At 39.1% G+C, this 18,715-nt stretch overlaps 1 protein-coding gene across 6 annotated transcripts in view; it reads right to left on the minus strand.

Moving 5' to 3' along the window:
• PCSK5 (proprotein convertase subtilisin/kexin type 5) overlaps positions 1-18,715 on the minus strand; it is a 341,536-nt gene that overhangs the window by 130,297 nt on the left and 192,524 nt on the right. For all 6 annotated transcript variants that reach the window (XR_011362133.1, XR_011362134.1, XR_011362132.1 and 3 more), the window contains exons 13-16: positions 9,929-10,065; positions 4,495-4,638; positions 2,587-2,689; positions 1,298-1,491 (exon numbers count right to left, since the gene is read on the minus strand). Coding sequence is in view for 3 of the 6 variants with exons in the window: in XM_069961823.1 (XP_069817924.1) it covers positions 1,298-1,491; positions 2,587-2,689; positions 4,495-4,638; positions 9,929-10,065 (578 nt within the window). In the remaining 3 variants the exon portion in view is untranslated. The remainder of the gene's footprint in view (positions 1-1,297; positions 1,492-2,586; positions 2,690-4,494; positions 4,639-9,928; positions 10,066-18,715) is intronic.

Here is an 18,715-nt window from a genome sequence, read left to right on the forward strand (position 1 = left end):
TTACTACCCAGAAACCAGCGGTCCTTAAAGGGGAACATTGGTACAAACTATGTACCGTTTCCCAATGTACGTTTTCATTTCTAAGTCCATCAAAGTTCTTGATAAATGACACAGTCGAAAACACAACTAAAATCTGGTAAAATCTGACAATTTGTACATGCCTGCCTGAGATTTTTCTTATATTCTAGGTCAGTCATTTCTGTCATTTTAAACTTTACATACACAGTGAAAGGCATATAAATCTGTGGTGTTAGGAAATGATACTTGGCATAACCATACAGATTTTAGTTATTTATTATCTGTAAAATGCTCGCTGACAACTCTTATAGCAGCTGTAAAAATTGTTATTAGAGGTTGTCACCAAATCAATAAATGCAGAAATCCAAGTTAAAGGGTTAAACTTTTGTTAGGCGCCAAACCAGGAAGTGAGAGTCGTGCGGGGTGGTGCAGTGCTGAAAAGGGGGGCATAAGAAAACCCTTTTTAAAGGAGCGTTTTTTTGGACAATCTCTATTTTCTAGATAGGTGATCACAAAGTGACCCCATGCTGGGCCCTCCAATGGTGAGTAGTAATTTCTGGTTAAATCTGAGAGTAACGTCCTGCAGCACCACCTCAGAAAAAAATTACAATAGACAGTGCTCATTTAAATCTGTGGGTGTCTGTGTAATGCAGGACAGGTGCTTTTTAGAGCAAGAGGTCTCTCCCCTCTGACCAAGGAATGGGTATGTGAGCAGAGAACACCACTCTTTTAGCTAAGAATTGACTAATAAAATAGGTTTTCTATACTGGACAACCCTTTGAAAACCAATGAAAAACTTCACGCAACAATATAACTCATAAACTCAAGACTTTATACTCTAGGCAATTTTAATATATATTGGTATATTACTACAGTGCTGCCTGATGCAACATTGCAGAGCATAAAATTATAAAGAACAACGATCTAAAAGATTGATGGTAGGCTTTTCAATGTCATCTTTGATGTGGCTTTGGGGAATAGGCAAATTATAAAGGAACACCATGTGATAAATGACTTTGAATAATGGATGATCGATCAGGATGCACCTGGTAGTGCAGCATATTACATCATTTGGTTTTAAAGGGTTTATTTGTTGACTTTTGTTGAAATAAGGCAAAAAAAAATTAAAAATAAAAGTAGAATCAAGATTCATTGTAAGCCACTTCTATAGATGGTTTAAGATTAGGTTTCAGCAAGTGTCATTTAGCGGTATCTTCAAATAATACGAACGTCATGACAAGACCCTATAAAATAACGGGTTAACAGAAAGAGAACATACTTTCATTCAAGTAGAAGCCATCTGGGCAGTTAGTGGTGCAGCTGTTGGTCTCTTCATTTAAGTAGTAGCCAGGTTTACAAGCGGTGCATTGGTCACTACGACTTCCTACACAGGTCTCACAGTTTGGGAAACATTTTTTACACCTCTTCTTTTCAGCAAAGTAGTGGCCTGGGGGACATTCCGATACACAAATCCTGTAAGCAAACAGAAATGCTTAAAGGACACCATTCTAGACGTCAATTATTACAGGATTTACACATGACAAGTAAATGTCCCTGAAATGGAAGTCTGCTAATCTCCAGGCAAATATCACCAGTGACCAGCAAACTGAATGTAAGAAAAAGAAAGAATACATGAAAAGCTCAATATTTCTGTGCTATTTAAGTACATGGATAAAACTATTACTAGATAAAGAATGCTTTTATATCAGCTGAAGCACAATATCTTACTATGAATTATAGCAACATGCAGCTTTTATCTGTTCTACCTTGACTGAAGGCCTGTGAATTCCATCTGTTCACATTATTAAAGGGAATCTGTCAGGTGCAATTCACATTCCAAACTGCTGACACTGTGAGGTAGCTGTTAGGTCAAGGAGACACATGGTATCTTTCCTATATCTAGCTGTATTTCCAGGATGGAGAAAAATGCTTTTATTCTGTGGCCCAAAGAGTAAGGGCTAAGGCAAACGTTTGGATTATTCTGTCTGTGCACGGACGATGTTCGGAGCTCCTAGCATCATGATTAATTATTATGTCGGGAGCTCCAATACTGTTTGAAAGTTCGTGCTAGTGTACTGACACAGCCGTGTATATGGTGGGAGTATACAAAGAAACACTTTGCAGTTTAATCCCGCTGCCTGGAGAAGATGGATGCAGCCCCAAGGCTGCCTGGAAAAAATGGATACAGCTTATGGCTGCTTCATTACAGAGCTGCCCTTAATGAGCTGCCCTTAAAGAGGCTTTCCCAAGCTCCTGAATAGCTGCAAGCTGCAATACCTCCTCTCTCTCCCTTCCTGCTTCATTGACATCTGGAAGCTGGGGGATCCCACGTCAGGCCCTCCACAGACGTCACGTCCGTGAAACACGGAACTTTGTACAGTATATGACCTACCATAATTGTGCCAAAGCAGTTAAGCGAGGTGGTTGGGACTTGGGTTTTGTATTGTCTATATAAGGGAAGCATTGTACTGCTCACTGTAGCAGGGCCAATTGCTCCTGGCAGAGTGTCCCCCTAGTAATGTTAATAAATATAGCAAATGAAATACAGTTAATGTGCTATGGGTTTACCTTGTGTTGTTCTTTGCTTTATAATAATAGTGTAGACAGTCAGTGCAGTGATGGGGCCCTGGTCCATCACAACCCACATCACTGCATTCAGGATCACAAGGACCTATTGTTAAGGTAAAATGTAGATAGTTATTTTTTAGGAAGGTCTTACAAATTATACTATCCATGATTTGCAATTGAAAATGCTACAGAACCGTTGGACAATAGAAACCAAAAACTGGCATGCATATTGTGAACCCCATTTATTACGTGTTGTAGACACTTTTACACTGTGTCTAATAAGGACATGTAGCTTCTGCAAAAGGGCCTTAAGAGGTTACACTGTGTGACAAAATTGTACCATGGTAGTCTAAATTTAGCGTATGTTCACATGCCTGCACTTTTTGTCCACAATTATGGACAGAATATGAACCTATTGTTTTCAATGGTCCTATTCTCACGCCTGTTGTTGTTACCTGTTTGTGACGTGCCATGACCTGTGCCACAAAAAATGCTGCCCGGCCCTAGTACGGACTGCAATTGTGGCACTGATCAATATTCCACTATAAATTAATCTGTGTGGATGACTACGGATGAACACCCATAGTGCTGAAGGTAGATGCTGCTCCATGGCTGTGGACAGCAGTATGGACGTGTAAACTGAAACAGTCACCCTAGGACCCCTCTTACCATTAGCGACCTGTCAAAAAATGCTCATCTATAGTCTAACTTTCTGCTGGTGGGCCCATTGATGTTGATTTGTTGTACTCAGTTCATGGTTGACCACATTCTTGAATTCCACATAGATAGTGGATATGTTGGAGAAATGCACCTAATATAGTCACTATTAGACTACATTCAGACCATTAAAATCTATGGGCCCTCCAACAACATCTCGAGCTATATCTTGCTATTAATTTTTTGATAGGTTGCTTAATGTAAAGCTCAGCATGAGGTGATGTGAATTGAGCTGGTTTAAGTTCAAACTGTCTAAGGCTGGGTTCACACTACGTATATTTCAGGCAGTATTGTGGTCCTCATATTGCAACCAAAACCAGGAGTGGATTGAAAACACAGAAAGGATCTGTTCACACAATGTTGAAATTGAGTGGATGGACGCCATTTAATGGCAAATATTTGCTGTTATTTTAAAACAACGGCTGTTATATTGAAATAATGGCCGTTATTTACTGTTATATGGCGGCCATCCACTCAATTTCACCATTGTGTGGACAGATCCTTTCTGTGTTTTTAATCCACTCCTGGTTTTGGTTGCAATATGAGGACCACAATACCGACTGAAAAACACGTAGTGTGAACCCAGCCTAAGAGTGTAAGCAAAGCTAAGCTGCTGTAAATCTAGACTATAAAATAACCTAGGCACTACAATAATTTAACTACAAAAAAGTGTAAAGGAAACATCTCATTCTGTAGTATAGAAGCTAATTTCCTATAGGATATGCCTGTTGTCGTCTAATGGTATCATTAGTCAACCAATGGGGAATTTTTAACCAAATTGCCTTTCCACAGAATAGGTTATACGTGTCTGAGTGGTGGGGGGGTCTAACCATTGGGACCCCACAGATCACAATAATTGGAGTCCAGTGTCCCTGATTTAAAAGAAGTAGACAAGAATACACACAGCTGCTCCATTCAAACTCTATGGAACTGTCATAGTTACAAGCCGTACATTTAGCTATCTTTGCAGTGGGGTGGAGGTGTGGATGCTCCACCACAGCTCTGTTCATACAGGGGATCCCTGTTTTTGTGTCTGGTGAGAGTCTCTGCATTTTGACTCACACTAATCAGACACTTAGCATCTATACTGTTGATAGATAACTTTTAATTTTGGCATAAACCCTTAAAGAAAAATATCAAATAAAAATAATCCTTACTGTAGATGATGTGCTACTTATTCCTTTGCCTCACCTGTGTAGTCATCAATATTGTATTCCTCTGAGGGCTCCTCAACCGGGCTGGAGCGTACCCTCTCCACTTTAGGGACATCATTTCTAGGGGAATACGGCTGAATAGACGTACCATATAGTACTAAGGACCATTCTTTCAATTTTCCTTAGAGACAAAAAGAAGCACAAGCAATCGGATGGCTTCAAACTACTCATTCTATGTTTTCTAGTTATTAATAAATAAAACTGTAACCGTACAGAAAAAGAAATACAGGATAAACAGTCACATAACCAAACCAGCTTTACTTTCTGCAGAGAGTGTATATGAGACATTACAGACATGATGAGTGGTAGGATAACAGAAGTGTTTAAAGCACAGTGATATGTATGACCAAGGAAATAACTTAGGGCTTCACGATAGCTGCAATATATCTAAATCAGGAAACAAACATTTGGGTTGTAAAGGTAGAAAACCATCATTCCTAGCGTTTCCTCTAGCTGATATACTTACTAAAATGAAAAGCCTAAAGTATCCTGGGAAAATACTAGATGAGAATAAAATGAAATCTATGTCTTGCTTGATCACTACATGTTAACAAAATCCAGATAAATTGCTCTTTTAAGATCCTCCGAAGTGCTTCACGTTTGTTCCTAGTTTTAGTTTTTCTTCATTTTTTTATACAATATTCTCTACAATCCAATTACCTTCAGAAGTAATACATGAATTCATATATACTGTGCATACAATGTTGACTGAGCATTGTGGGATATTTCATTGGGAAGTTTTTTTTTTTTTTTAAAACAAATAAATAGCATTTCCCTTAGGAACATATAGGGATATAGGCACAACCGAAGAAATCTAAAGTGTGTATGGGTAATTTCATAATAGTCAATCTATGGACATTGACATAAGGTCTGATAAGTGACAAACACTGAAATTAATATTATGCATCCTCAAGAAGAGAATCAGGTCAGAGCAGAATTGGAAAATTCCACATAGTTGGCAACCTTACGAGCAGTATGCCGCATCATCGATAGGCTACTTTGTGAGCAGGGAGGCATTCACAGTAAGAAAGTGGGTCCATTTCTAGGAATGGACACAGGAAAGGAGGTGCAATATAGTCAGAGAGATGGGGAGGACCAGAGAGAGTTCAAGATCTAAGATACTGAAGTTGACCCACCAAATAATAAGTAAAAAATCTAGCAAGGCCACGTTAGCGAAATCCTTTAGATGCTGTAGCTTAGCAAACTGTAAGATAGGTCTGAGGACAAGATTAAGCTGCAAACTAAAATGTGTATGAATGTTTTAGAAAAAAAAACTTTGCGAGTATGAGATCCATTTCCTATCTTTTAAGCTGGTCTTACATTTTAGATTGCTAATGACCAAACACTTGTTCAGCCGAAAGCTATATCTTAAAATTGCCACATACACAAACACTCTCAGATAAGCATGTGTGTATTCTGAATGGGGAAAGGGGGGGGGGGGGGAACACTACCAGACACTGCTGACAGCAGCTTATTTCCCAAAGAACAAAAGTAATTGGCAAGTTGAAATCCATCATGCCCACCCTAACATCTGCCATCAGAGGAAAGTTGTGAGGCCCTAATACACCTTAGAAGGATGGTGGCCGCTTCAATTAACTTGGTTATAAAGTCTATGGTCAGATGCAGAAAGGAAGGACTGCATCGCATATATAACTTTCTTGAAACTAACAAAAATGGATACACATGGCCTTCGAGCTAACAAGGCATATTTTAATGGATTACAACTGAATGGCCCAGATTTATCAAACTGCGTAAAACAGGAACTGGTGTAAACTTCCCACAGCAACCAATCCCAGTTCGGGTTCCATTTTAACAGAGCTGCTATGGGCAGTTTTTAAATCAGTTTACATCTGGTCTTTAAGGTACATGTACCTCCTAATGAATCTGCCAAATCCAACAGCAGCTAGAGTTTCCTGAAGACTGTTGTCCGAGATCCTAGTGTAATTTCTCCCCTAAAAGCTTTGTACCTGTTTTTGCCTTGTTCAGTCTTGCCTATGGGATAGTGTGTGTATTCAAATCTCCATCCAAATCAATATTCATAACTGTCTTGAATAGTGAGCATTCGGAAACATGGTGGGGGATGTTGTGCTGTGTACTTACCTGAGACAATGTGAAACATGAAATGCCTCTTAAATACATTTTGCTTAAAGAGAGTCTGTCAGTAGGTTTATGGTGTCCTATCTAAGGGTGGCATAAACAAGCCACAGAGAAGCTGAACAGAATGATGTATCACTTAAATTGTTCTGTGCAGCTGATGTCAAGATATCCTCCTGAATAACATGGATAATAAGTAGTCGTCTCCATTATGTGCATGAGCCCAGTAGTCCTCAATATTCATGAGAAGCAGAAAACTCCGGCCTCCAGCTGCTAATTGACAGATGTAAGTAATACACCGATCTGTTCAGCTTTTCTGTCACTAGTTTAGGGCAGCATAAACCTAGTGACAGATTTCCTTTAAGCTGGCAACTAGACTACACTGAGCTATGATACCTATACTTTATCAGTACGACAAGGACAAGAACAGCCTATATAGAACAAATAATCATCTCAGCTTAAAGCCAAAAAGGATTTTAGGAAAATGACTTCTTATTCCCTATGTATTTATGTATTTTATAGTAAGAGAATGAGCAGAGAGCTGGTGTCTATAACCATACAGTAATGAGGGAAGAGGTCACCCCATGGAGAGGGTCTGGGAGGTCACCACTAGCACATTTTCTACAGGATAAGCCTGTAACCAACTTTCTAGAAGATTGTGGTTTAATTAAAAATGAAATTAAAATGTCAAAATGAATAATTTGCAAGCAAAGAAACTCTAGCTCAAGAATGAGTTTACAAGCTAGCTGTATTAGATTAATAAGGATCGACACTACCTTTAATCTAATCTGGGGGAAAAAAGATTTTGCCTGAAGAAAATAGCTTTCCAAGTGGAGGTGAAATGTTCTTTCTAGAGTCAAATGGGAAGTTATAATGTCATTAAAAGTATTCTTGGGAGATAATAATGTTGCCTTCAATTGACTCTAAATGGAGATTAAATTATCTCTTTCCAACTTCTCTCCCAGTACCAGTTTTCCTGCCCACCTCCTAATAATGTCATGATGCTGTTGTGTGAATAAGTATCATAAGACTGAGAGCTAAGGAAGGGAAAATGTAATATCAACTGGTACCCAGTCTGGGTATGACAGTAAAATACCACCACATATATTAAAGAGGTTATTCAAAAGCCAACGTTATCCCCTATCCCCAGGATGTGGGGATAACTAGCTAGTCTGTGGGTGTCTGACTGCTGAGACCCCCAACCATTCCTGACAATGGAAGATAATTGTACCCCAAACAAATGGAGTGGCAGCATGTAAGCATGGCCAGCACCCTGTTCATTCTCCATAGAAGCTCTGAGCATAGAATGCTCTTCCATTTGGGTGAATGCCTCCAAAGAATAAGCAATATAAGGCATACAATCTATTTATTACTTTTGGGTGATGGCAGAATGATATATAAATATATATTTATATCTCATTTTAGAATGTACACAGTATTTAAAAGCTCAGAATGGCACTTTCACATGTGTAATACCTACATATCCATCTACATATTACAGTTTAAAATACATCTTTTAGTTCCATTTAGCAGATGTCTGATACCGATGAGGTCAAATAACAGGATACAAAGACTGCCAAATAAATACCACGACCTATAAAGAAAATACTAACTTTCCTAGCACCTAATATTAACAGGGTAAAGGTTATCCAAATGGAACATGCACAATCACAACTCTCTCCTCCACTGGAGACACAAATGGTTGTGAAAATATTTTATTTTCAGATAAGATCTGCCCCAGCGGAATTCAAGATTGTGGATGTAACAAGAAAGTATATGCAATATGTCTTGCTGTGTGAGCTAGTAGCACAGAGGTTGTTATAATACAGAACAGAATTTATTAGAGCAATATCTACAAACTTTTTGCTGGCAACCTGTACATTTTAATATGACATACCATTTACAGGCTCAGAGCTGCTTGGCTGCTAAAGTATATAGGAATAATATACAAGTATGACACTTCTCAAACCAGTACAAGATTAGCCATTAAACTCACTACTTCTATTATACCTGCCAATGACAATATTTAATTTAAAGAGGACTTGAGGTCTCTTCAAAAGACATGCACCATTATCATATATCAGGATCTCCGGACAACTCTTATTTATTTTTTAGGTCCTGTTCGCTAGCTATTGGTGCTATTGGTGCCATTAGTTCCTGTGCCCGATGTGCTAATGAGGGCCTATATAGTCAAGAAAGTGGTCACTTGTTCTTCATGGGGTGACCCTCAGGTTCATTGAGAGCAGTGGTGATTGCCCCCCCTTCACAGTCTATGGACATAGTTACATAGTTACAACTGCTTTCTTGGATTGGATTAGGATCCAGGATACCAACTATTCACATGTCCATAGACGTTCAGTCCTAGGTCTTATAATTGCTCCCTGTTTCAATGCTACAGCAAAATGTCTGTGGAGGGTCTGTATGATCTTACAAAAATAAATCTTATACAATGTATAATATAAAATTACTGATATATAGTTCTACATATTTCTCAAGATATCAGCTAAAACCTCATTCTGATCTCTTAAAGGGCATATACACCTTCCGATTGGCTGAACATTTGTGTGTTCTGAATTAGAAGGGGAGAGGGGGGGGGGGGGTAAGCTGCTGCTAGACAGCTCTGGTCAGCTGGGCAGCAGCTTTTCTCCCCAGAAACAAAAGGATCCGGCAGTAGAAATTTAGCATGCCGACCATTCTCTCCTCCAGATATAGTAATATGTATAACATAAGAGTAATAAGATGTGGCGTATGAACATATACTTATTTGTATTTCTGCCCATATTTCAAACTTTTTCTACTGGAGCCTCACCCAACAGACCAAGGCAATGCCTGGGCCTCACCAGACTGACAAAGAGGATGCTTGGGCCTAACTGTGGTGAAAGTCTATTTAAAAGCTGATAATAATGCTAGGGCTACCTTTCAACCATTGCCCAAACACTAGATACTAATAAAGCAAGTCCGAAATAAATTAATAATGTTGCTATAATGGAGATTTTTGCAAACATTAAAAGGACTGTGCAGATCATAGTTACTTTTGTTAAAAAGGGCTTCTCAGCTGGGCCTCACCAACAACTAGGGGGCGCCTCACAGTTTGAGAAGCACTGCTATAAAGTGAGGGCAAGAGCATAATCCAAAGCTCAACCTCCCAGAATCTTGGACAGGTTCCCAAATTGCTAAATATGAAATAAATTATACAAAATTCTCCAAACACCTAAGAAACCTAATCTGTCTCATATTCAGCAATAAAATTTACACAATTCCTTAAATGACTCCATATTATGTTGTCATTTGACGTGTATACAGATAATGATCATTACCTGGTGTCTTGAAGTTCCTCAGTTGGGATGGAGTATCATATATCTCCAGGATCCAATCCCCTGAGGCTTTTTCTCCCCAACAGTGCGTTGTCATAAACTCCCAGTTCTTAAATCCTTCCATGGAATGGTCAAATAGCCTATGAATTATTACAAGGAAATGGTTAGTGTAGGGCACAAGATAAAAGTGATAAAGTGATAAAAGTCAGTAAGGCTAGATTTTCTCTATGCAAAATGACGGCAGTCTTTAATACTGACAACTGCCAATGTGCAAATAATGTCTGTTATACTAATGCCCCCGCATCTGAATACAGCAGAAGTGAAAATCATCCATCCGGTACTGCAGTACTGGGATGATCTTCAGTAACACTGGCCGTTCTGTGACCCGGCCAGATCACAGAACGGCCGGTGTTATACGTTGTGTGAACATGGCCTTGATGTGCAAATTAAAACATCTTCAAGTGTTGTAACACAATCCAGAACTAGCAGGACTACAGAAGCACACAAACCCCTAGTAAGTTATATACTGTTATATACTAATGCAGTTTAAAGGCCCTCAATGGCAAACAGGACCCTCCCATATAAACTTATCATATATGATTCATGAAATAGGTGTTTTTTGCAGGCACCAGAGCTGAGATGTAACTGCTTCCTCTCCAGCTTCCCTGTCTAGATGGCTCATTTCAGAGAAGAAACTGAATTTTCATTTTCCGCTGGGAGACTCAATTAAACTATGAACCAGGTTTCATAAACTACTTAAAATATCAAATAATTCAATTTGCAATTCAATTTAGCAATAATACATTTGTTTTTCCTGATCCTTGTTTCCTGGTCTCAATTAAAAATGATATTCATATCTCCACTCAGCAGCAGTTTGGTTTCATTCTAAGGAACAGTCTATGAAAAGCAAGAAGAATGGCGACAGGCACAATGGAGTAACAGACAATTCAGTGGATGCTGAGCAAGTGTTGTACTTAATATGGAAATACATTTTGTATCATTTAGAATAAAGTTTTAAGTTAAATTGTGAAAGGAAAAATGGTGTAAGCTACAAAGCAAAGAGAGATTTTCTCAAGGTTTTCTGTTTAGCAGCTCTGGGCCCCTTGGATACTCTCTATAACAGATAAATTGTTCAGAAAAGACACCAGGAATATCACAGCATTACTAAACAGCACCATTTAACTGGCAGATGATATTGTTCGAATTTAAGCGTTAATCTTTCCATGTGTATGCAGGCAACAATGAAATGACTAACGAAGATTTGCTTGTACGCAGCTGATCGCTTCTTTTGATCTGACCATAAAATCATTCTTAATTGTTGGCTAATCATTTGCAAATCTTTCAGTATATGTACACATAGGCCCAGATTTCTCAAAGGGTGTAAAATTTAGACATGTATTATTGTGACTGATTTCAGGTCGTTCCCGAAAGTGCTTATTTGTGATCATATATTGTTAATCGGTGGAAACAAAAAAGGACTTTACAAACCTTCTTACTGTCACCTTACCACAAAAGAGTTACCTTATCTGCGAGTATCACTGTTAACTTATCTGTAGTGGAAAATCCACAGTGGGCTATGTTCCCACCACAGGATCTAAGCGAGAAATGAAATCCATCTCCTGATAATAATGGCCACAAATAATGATCATGATCAATATTTGCAGCCATGATCATTAATAGATGGACACCGTTTACCATTAAATGATAGCCCTATGCCATAGTGGAAGCATAGCCTGAACCTGCACATTTTGGTGTGGATTTTGATGTGGAAATGGTGCAGAATATCCACAGAAATTTGGGTATGGCCACACCCTGCATAAATGCTGCAGATTCTCCACAGCTGAAAATTCACACGATTTCAAAACCAAAATTGGCACCAATCATGCAGATTTTGGTGTAGTTATTTTATTAATATTTATATATCTTATATTTATTAATCTGCTTAAAACAAAAACTCGTGTAATCTGCCCATAGCATCCAATCACAGCTGAGCTTTCATATCTTAGTGCGTTCTGCTAAAATGTAACTTGAGCTGTGATTGGCTGCAATGGGCAGGTATCGCCAGTTTTTACACAGATGATATATTTGGGTCATATGCTTAAAGTGAATGGACTGATGGTACATTCGCTTTAAGTTTTGCACATGCATAAAACAGCGCCAACGCGGGGGAGTTGGTGCCGTGGTCCTTTTTTTGAACCGCTGCCCGGTTCCTGCGTACGGCGCCATTCTATTCCAAGGCACCGGCCGGGGGTGAAGCACTGGAGGCGGGACGGCTCCATTAGAATCAACTGTGCAAAACGTAAACCGAATGTACTGATGATAAATTCACTTTAAAAATCTCAATTTGTGGCATTTATTGCTGAATATGTTTCCACAGCAAATTCTATAGCAGAACAGATCTATTGTGGAATGTGGCTTCTCCACTAAATTCAATGGCTTGAATGAATTTGGTACTATTTAGGAACTAAGACAGCTTGGCCGCCTGTTATCTTCAAATGTGGATCTTGAGTAAAATTCATACTAATATTTATTAGCCATGTGTTACTACGGTACATCTATATCCTGCAAATGGCAAACATCCAAGAGAAAAGTAAAATCAGCAGCTGCTCTAAGTACATATGTACCTTATAAAGACCCTTCTGTTGCAGCCATATTTTAGGGAAGCCAAAAAGCATGTTCTGAGAGTTGTGTTACCTAAACAGCAAACATCCCCATGGAGAGGACAAGTCATCTTTTCATTACCTGATGAGAAGGTAAATTACATAGGGAGCTGGGCAATACTGACGGACTGCTCACACTCTACACTGACTGCTAACACTCTACTGGACTCTACTGTATATTATACATAATTCACATATCCAGAATCAACATATGATTTATTATGGGTGTACAAATGGCTATAAAGGATCATCTGCTTATGTCTTCTAGCCAATGCAGATTGTATTCTAAATAATAATAATCAGGATATAATTCCTTCTGTTTACCTATTGAAAATACAGATGTGAATCTGATGAGATTAGGACTTCTGGTTGTTAAAGGGAAGTTGTCACATTGCCTATGCAGTCTAATCTGCAAGCATCATGTAATAGAGAAATTGCCGAGCAGATTTATATATAGTTTTGGTTCAATATAGCTTATTGCTCTAAATTTCTGCTCCTTCCGAGTAGTCATGTGGGCGGTCCTACTCAGTGACTGACTATATATGGGCATACAGACAGCTGTCAATCACAGAGTTGCATTTTCAATGTGACAGGTTGCTTTTACAGCATGCTTTCATAGAATACCAGGCTAAATTTCTCAGCTTTGTCACCCACAGGGGGCATCTATGAGTAACTCTTCTTGGTCTCTTGCACTCCACTCCCAACAGCAAGCAGTGAAACATCTGTTCTTGTATCACTGGAACATTAGTAAAGCAGCATTCTATATATAGTACAGCTGTGGAATGCCCTATGTTTTATAAAGCAGTATAGTAGAAGACGGCACTCTGTAGGTCTGGTGGTGCTTGTGGTAGGACTCGTCCCAGAACAGTAGAAAGATAAATTCTGGCACACACCAAGTAGAATTATGCTTACTTTATTGGTGCAATATCAACAGGACCTTTATCAGCTGATGAGCTGATGGAGCTGATGAAGGTGATCTAGCCGAAACGCGTCCTCCTGTAGATATCTATAACACCTAAACCCTCACACTGGTGGGCCAGGGATCACTTTAACTAAATAAACTCCAAACCCTCAGGCCAAATAGTGCCCCCTCTCTACATGTTTCGTTGCACACAGCAACGTCATCAGGAGAAAAATTAGGCAACGGTTGCCTAATTTTTTTCTCCTGATGACGTTGCTGTGTGCAACGAAACATGTAGAGAGGGGGCACTATTTGTGGTTTTAAACAGCAAATACCTAGTACTTCTCAGCTATATATATTTTCTACAGTGCTGCAGGCTGTGATAATATTGATAGAAATATAGGAGAATAGTTGTATTTTGATATATTACCTAGCATAGTCTAGTGTGTGGAGTACTGGGTAGTTTGTAGTTTTAACATCAAGTTCACTTAATTTTAGGTTATAATAATAAAAGTTATATTTTAGGGGGGTTTACATAATTTAAAGGGGTCTTGTACCCCGGGCTTTGGCCTGAGGGTTTGGAGTTTATTTACTCCTGTTGATATTGCACCAATAAAGTAAGCACAATTCTACTTGGTGTATGCCGGGATCTATTAGCACTGTACTTTAAAAGGTACACAATATAAAACCCACAGTCCATCCGCTCTTATTCTCCAGTCAGTCTGTTCCAGGTAAATGGAGGGTTGGAAGCTTGGTCAGAAATACAAAAACAAATTATAGTCAAGCACTTCAAAGGTAGAATAAAATCCTCAGTATTCTTGCTGAATTCTGTCTTCTGTCTAACACTCTAGAACCGCTGTTTGTATTCTAACCTGCTGTTAGTTTCCCTTTAAATACTAAGGGCTAAGGTGACGGAAGGACTAAATCCTCCTATAATTTTTCCAACATTTAATAATACCAATGGCCGTAGGGAAGCTTCACTTTAAGCCAAGTATGACACATGCCAGCAAATACATTTCTCTGACCGACAGAAACCCTTTAAATGAATAAACAAGTGCTTAGTTTGTAGTACATATATACAATTCCATCCTAATGAAATGACTGTGTCTGCATTTTATCAAGGCCATAAATGACCCCCAGTGAGTATTGCGTGCGTACTTCTCATGTGCGTTGCATTTCAAGCTATTCTATAGAGCATTAGAAGCCCCAAGAACCCAAACTATCAGATCTGCATTTCGCCTGAGCTAGGAATGTGCTGTTGAAAGTATAACCCTGGGCATTACAGATATGGAGCTGCATAAAATATTCTATCAAAAGGGAATAATTAACACGTGAAGTTCACAGGTGACTGAATGATGCTTTTCATAGGACTAATAACACAGCCAAAAAATAATAGCTCCAAAAGAATAAACTTATTAAAGAGCTGGCAGAAAATAGGCGCTTTCAGTGTGATTGATGTCCTTCCAGAATACTCCTGTGCAAATTATGGTTTCCAGCCCACAAAGTGAGTGGCCTGCTCCTTAAGTGCTCTATCCGCATGTCAGTACTGACAGAGGCGACCAGCACAGGTTGTTAGCACTTCAGGTTAATTTGCATTTATAGTAATTGGCTAATCTTGTTTCAATTCCCCTGAACAGCTGTTTCCCTCTGGGCCATGACTGTGATCCTCTATAGTTGCTCCAGGTATGCACACTGTGTTCTATTGCTTTTTTTTATTGTATTCTGCTGGATAATATTGCTATACACAATATTTGCAATTTTTATGGACTAGACTTGAATAATAGGGACTTCAATCATGTTTTCCAGAAATAACATTATATATGGTAACTACCTCCTTCAATTTCATAAGTAAGGCTTACCTAATAGGGCTCAGGGCACGCTCCATGCTTCCTTTGAATGAAGTTACTTTCAGTGCCACTTGCTGTCTACTAGTACCTTAGGCAGGATTCATGGTTTTTGCCAGCAGATTGATAGGCATATATTCAAAAGCTGTTGTAGGGCAACCCCAAATAAATGGTCAGGGTGGTGGAAAATAAGATGCAGATGTTGCTGGAGTAATATTCCTAAGTAGACTGTGGAGAAGACTTACAAGTCACACCTTTCCTAAACTAGGGCCCTGGCTAAGAAGGAAAGCAGAGTGGTTTGGAGCAGGACCAAACTGGTAATTAAAGAAGCCCTGGCACCCATGCCTCACCAGCCCACATGCTATACCCCCTGCCCCTCCCAACCCACCACACACATATAGCATACAGCAGAAAAACTATGGTGCACAATGTGGTGACTGTAGTGACTTTTGCTGCACACAAGGTCAGGACACAGCAGGGCGACCCAGTGAGAACTTAAGAAGAGTCTGGGGCAGATGGTCAGTCTGAGCTTGGTTTGGAGGAAAATGTGGCATCACTTTCATACATCATACGTTTAAGACTGTGGAAAAACTTTGGTGCAAACAAAGCAAAGTAATAGGTAGTGTAAAGTCCAACTTGTCCGATCTTTCTTCCCCCTGGCATTGAGTCAGGACACCCCCATACACATGCCGGCCAACATACATATGATGTGTACGAGAACCTTTGGGACAGAGGACCTAAGTACTTGTCTGTTTCAAAGAGCAACAAGTCAACATTTTCGTACCGCTACTAGTGAATAAAAGTGCAATAAATGCTCAAAACTGGCAATGTCAAAGAAACCTATGTGCAAGGTTGCTTCAAACGTCACGTAGGTTTAAACTGTGGAAACCAGATTTTCAATTTAATAGGACGTGGAATAGAAAGCAAACTGGGCCTTATTGATGTGAGTTGTATCAAACTAGTACAACATAAATATGAAAACATTTAGAAGAAAGATCAACTTGTGTAAAGCTCTTCCTTGGTGTTTTATTTTTCTAATGTAGTGGAACTTGTTTTATTGAGTGGGAGATGACAAGGAATACAAGACTAAAAACTGCATCCATAAAAAAGGATTTCTGATGGTAAATATAGCATCAAATGACGTTTTATCATCAAATCATCTTTCATGTTTTGTTGACACAGCAGATGTTTCTTTTGATGTAGATGGGATTGGGCATAGACTGTGAAGATGTAATCCACTTGTGACCAGAAAAGAATCTGGTGAACTAATGACTCTGGTTTTCCCTTCATGAAAGCATTCCTGAGCCGCAATGCAAGCCACCTATATGCTACACAGAACATGTACAAGTAGAATGTTACCCCCATGAGTATAGGAGGAGAGGATAGCTACCATAAGTGCTTATTAGACAAGAGTTAATACTGTGGTATTATCTATATTAACACTAAATGTAGCACTGTACAACGTGTGATGTCTTTAATTGCATCTGATGGTGTCTGAATATTGCCTGAGGGTACATCTGGCAATCCCAATATAATGAGGAACATATCACAGCTTGCTATGACATGTGGAAGAATCTTCTGAAGAGTAAGCTTATCTAAGTCTAATATCATATAAAGAAGCAAAACGTTTATACGGTATGTGGAGATAATGGAGCGGTGGTAACACAGCTCTAGTGTACACAAGAGCGGCCTTCAAACCACAAGGTTAAAGGGATTGTTCTAAGACATAAAAAATACTCTTAGCCAAAAAGAGAAAAAAATCTGTAGAAACACCCAGAACCCCCCCCCCCCCATACAGTAAAATCTATAGAATTTCTCATTGGCTGGCATTACAAAAAATGCAATGCAAGGTATAAGTTTTTTTTCCTAGACACAATGGCACGGACTATTATGTAGAGAAAAAAAAAAAAAAGTAATCAAACTAGTGCAATGTAGACAAACAGAAATAATCCAGTTGTCTATGTTAAACCATATAAGTCAGTGTTTACATTTATGTATATATGTATATATTTCTATCATTTTCAAGAAAATAAAATGTGTACACTTGGTTGACAGTAAGGCTATGTTCACACAATGTTTTTTCAGCTCCGTTTAAAATGACGTCCGTCATTTTGAGCCTAAAATAACGGACGTTATTTAGCTGTCTGGCCTACCCTTAGTGCAATGACAGCTGCTGGTACATTATTCTAGTTTGGGGTTACTAATTGCCCTTTGGTTGCGGCTTAATTGAAAAGTCCATTGAATTTAAAAGTAAAAACGGAGAAAGAACGGTGACAAAAGAAAAACTGTGTGTGATCAAGTAATAAAAAAATGTCCACTGTTTGCAAAAGACGTCCAAAAATAATTATCATGATCATTATTTTGATGTCCGCGGTAAAAACATCTGTAATTCCATACATTCAATACACTGTATTGCCATTGCAGTCAGTTAAATCGTGGCAAAAACAGACGTTCTTTTAAATTGCAAAATCGGACGCCTTTTCTCTATTTTTGACTTTGTATGAACATAACCATAGGAAAGCTAAGCAAGCTACAGTAGAAAGGTATGAAACCTTCTATGTCACTTCAGCTACCCATATACATAGAATAGTTGCTGATCTATAGCTATGTCTCCCTATCCCTCCATACACATGAGCAGCTTGGCCTAGCCTAGTATGCATGTGTTGTAAAGGCAGAGACGAGAGGTAAACCACTGCTAATCCATCATGCCTGATCCTTCTCTCCCCCAAATCTGTTGGGGAGAATTGGCGGCCCCCATACACATTAGACAGGTGGCCAGTACCATTGAAATTGTCAGTACCATTGAATTGCCTTTGTAAGACCTTATAGATTTTCTACATGGTATCTCAAGGAAGATCTGGGTGGCACACTGGGAGGCCTGCGGTTGCCCGCATGAGAGCCATAGGGTTCTCGCTGACTATACTCCCTTCTCCTGAGGTGGGGAGGTCCAGGGCGCCCCAGCCGCACCACCCTCATTCCTCTCCCCCTTCCCCTTCGTCCCCCTTCTGTTTGGTTAGTCTTGTTCTGTTGGTGTCACCTTCCCTCCCCCTGTGTCTTTTCCTCTCTTCTTCTCTATTACTTCTCTTTTTTTTTTTTTTTTTTTTTCTTTTCTTTCTTTTTTCTTCTACTCCTCTTCTTTCTATTGTTGAAAGTTTGGACATCTCAACCGAGATGTGATTTAGTAATGGTTTCATTTTATTGTTCTTACTAGCCAGCTGTAGATTATGTTCGGCACTGCTTTTGTGTTGCTTTTCATCTTTGACCTACGAAAAAATGTGAAAATTGAGCGCTGCGACGCTGTCATGGTACTGTTGCCTATATTTTTGTCAGAGCTCTAATAAAAATGATTTAAAGGGAAATTGTCAGGTTTGGATCCCTTTTTAAT

This window comes from Dendropsophus ebraccatus, chromosome 3 (assembly GCF_027789765.1).
Source record: "Dendropsophus ebraccatus isolate aDenEbr1 chromosome 3, aDenEbr1.pat, whole genome shotgun sequence".
Classification (NCBI taxonomy): domain Eukaryota; kingdom Metazoa; phylum Chordata; class Amphibia; order Anura; family Hylidae; genus Dendropsophus; species Dendropsophus ebraccatus.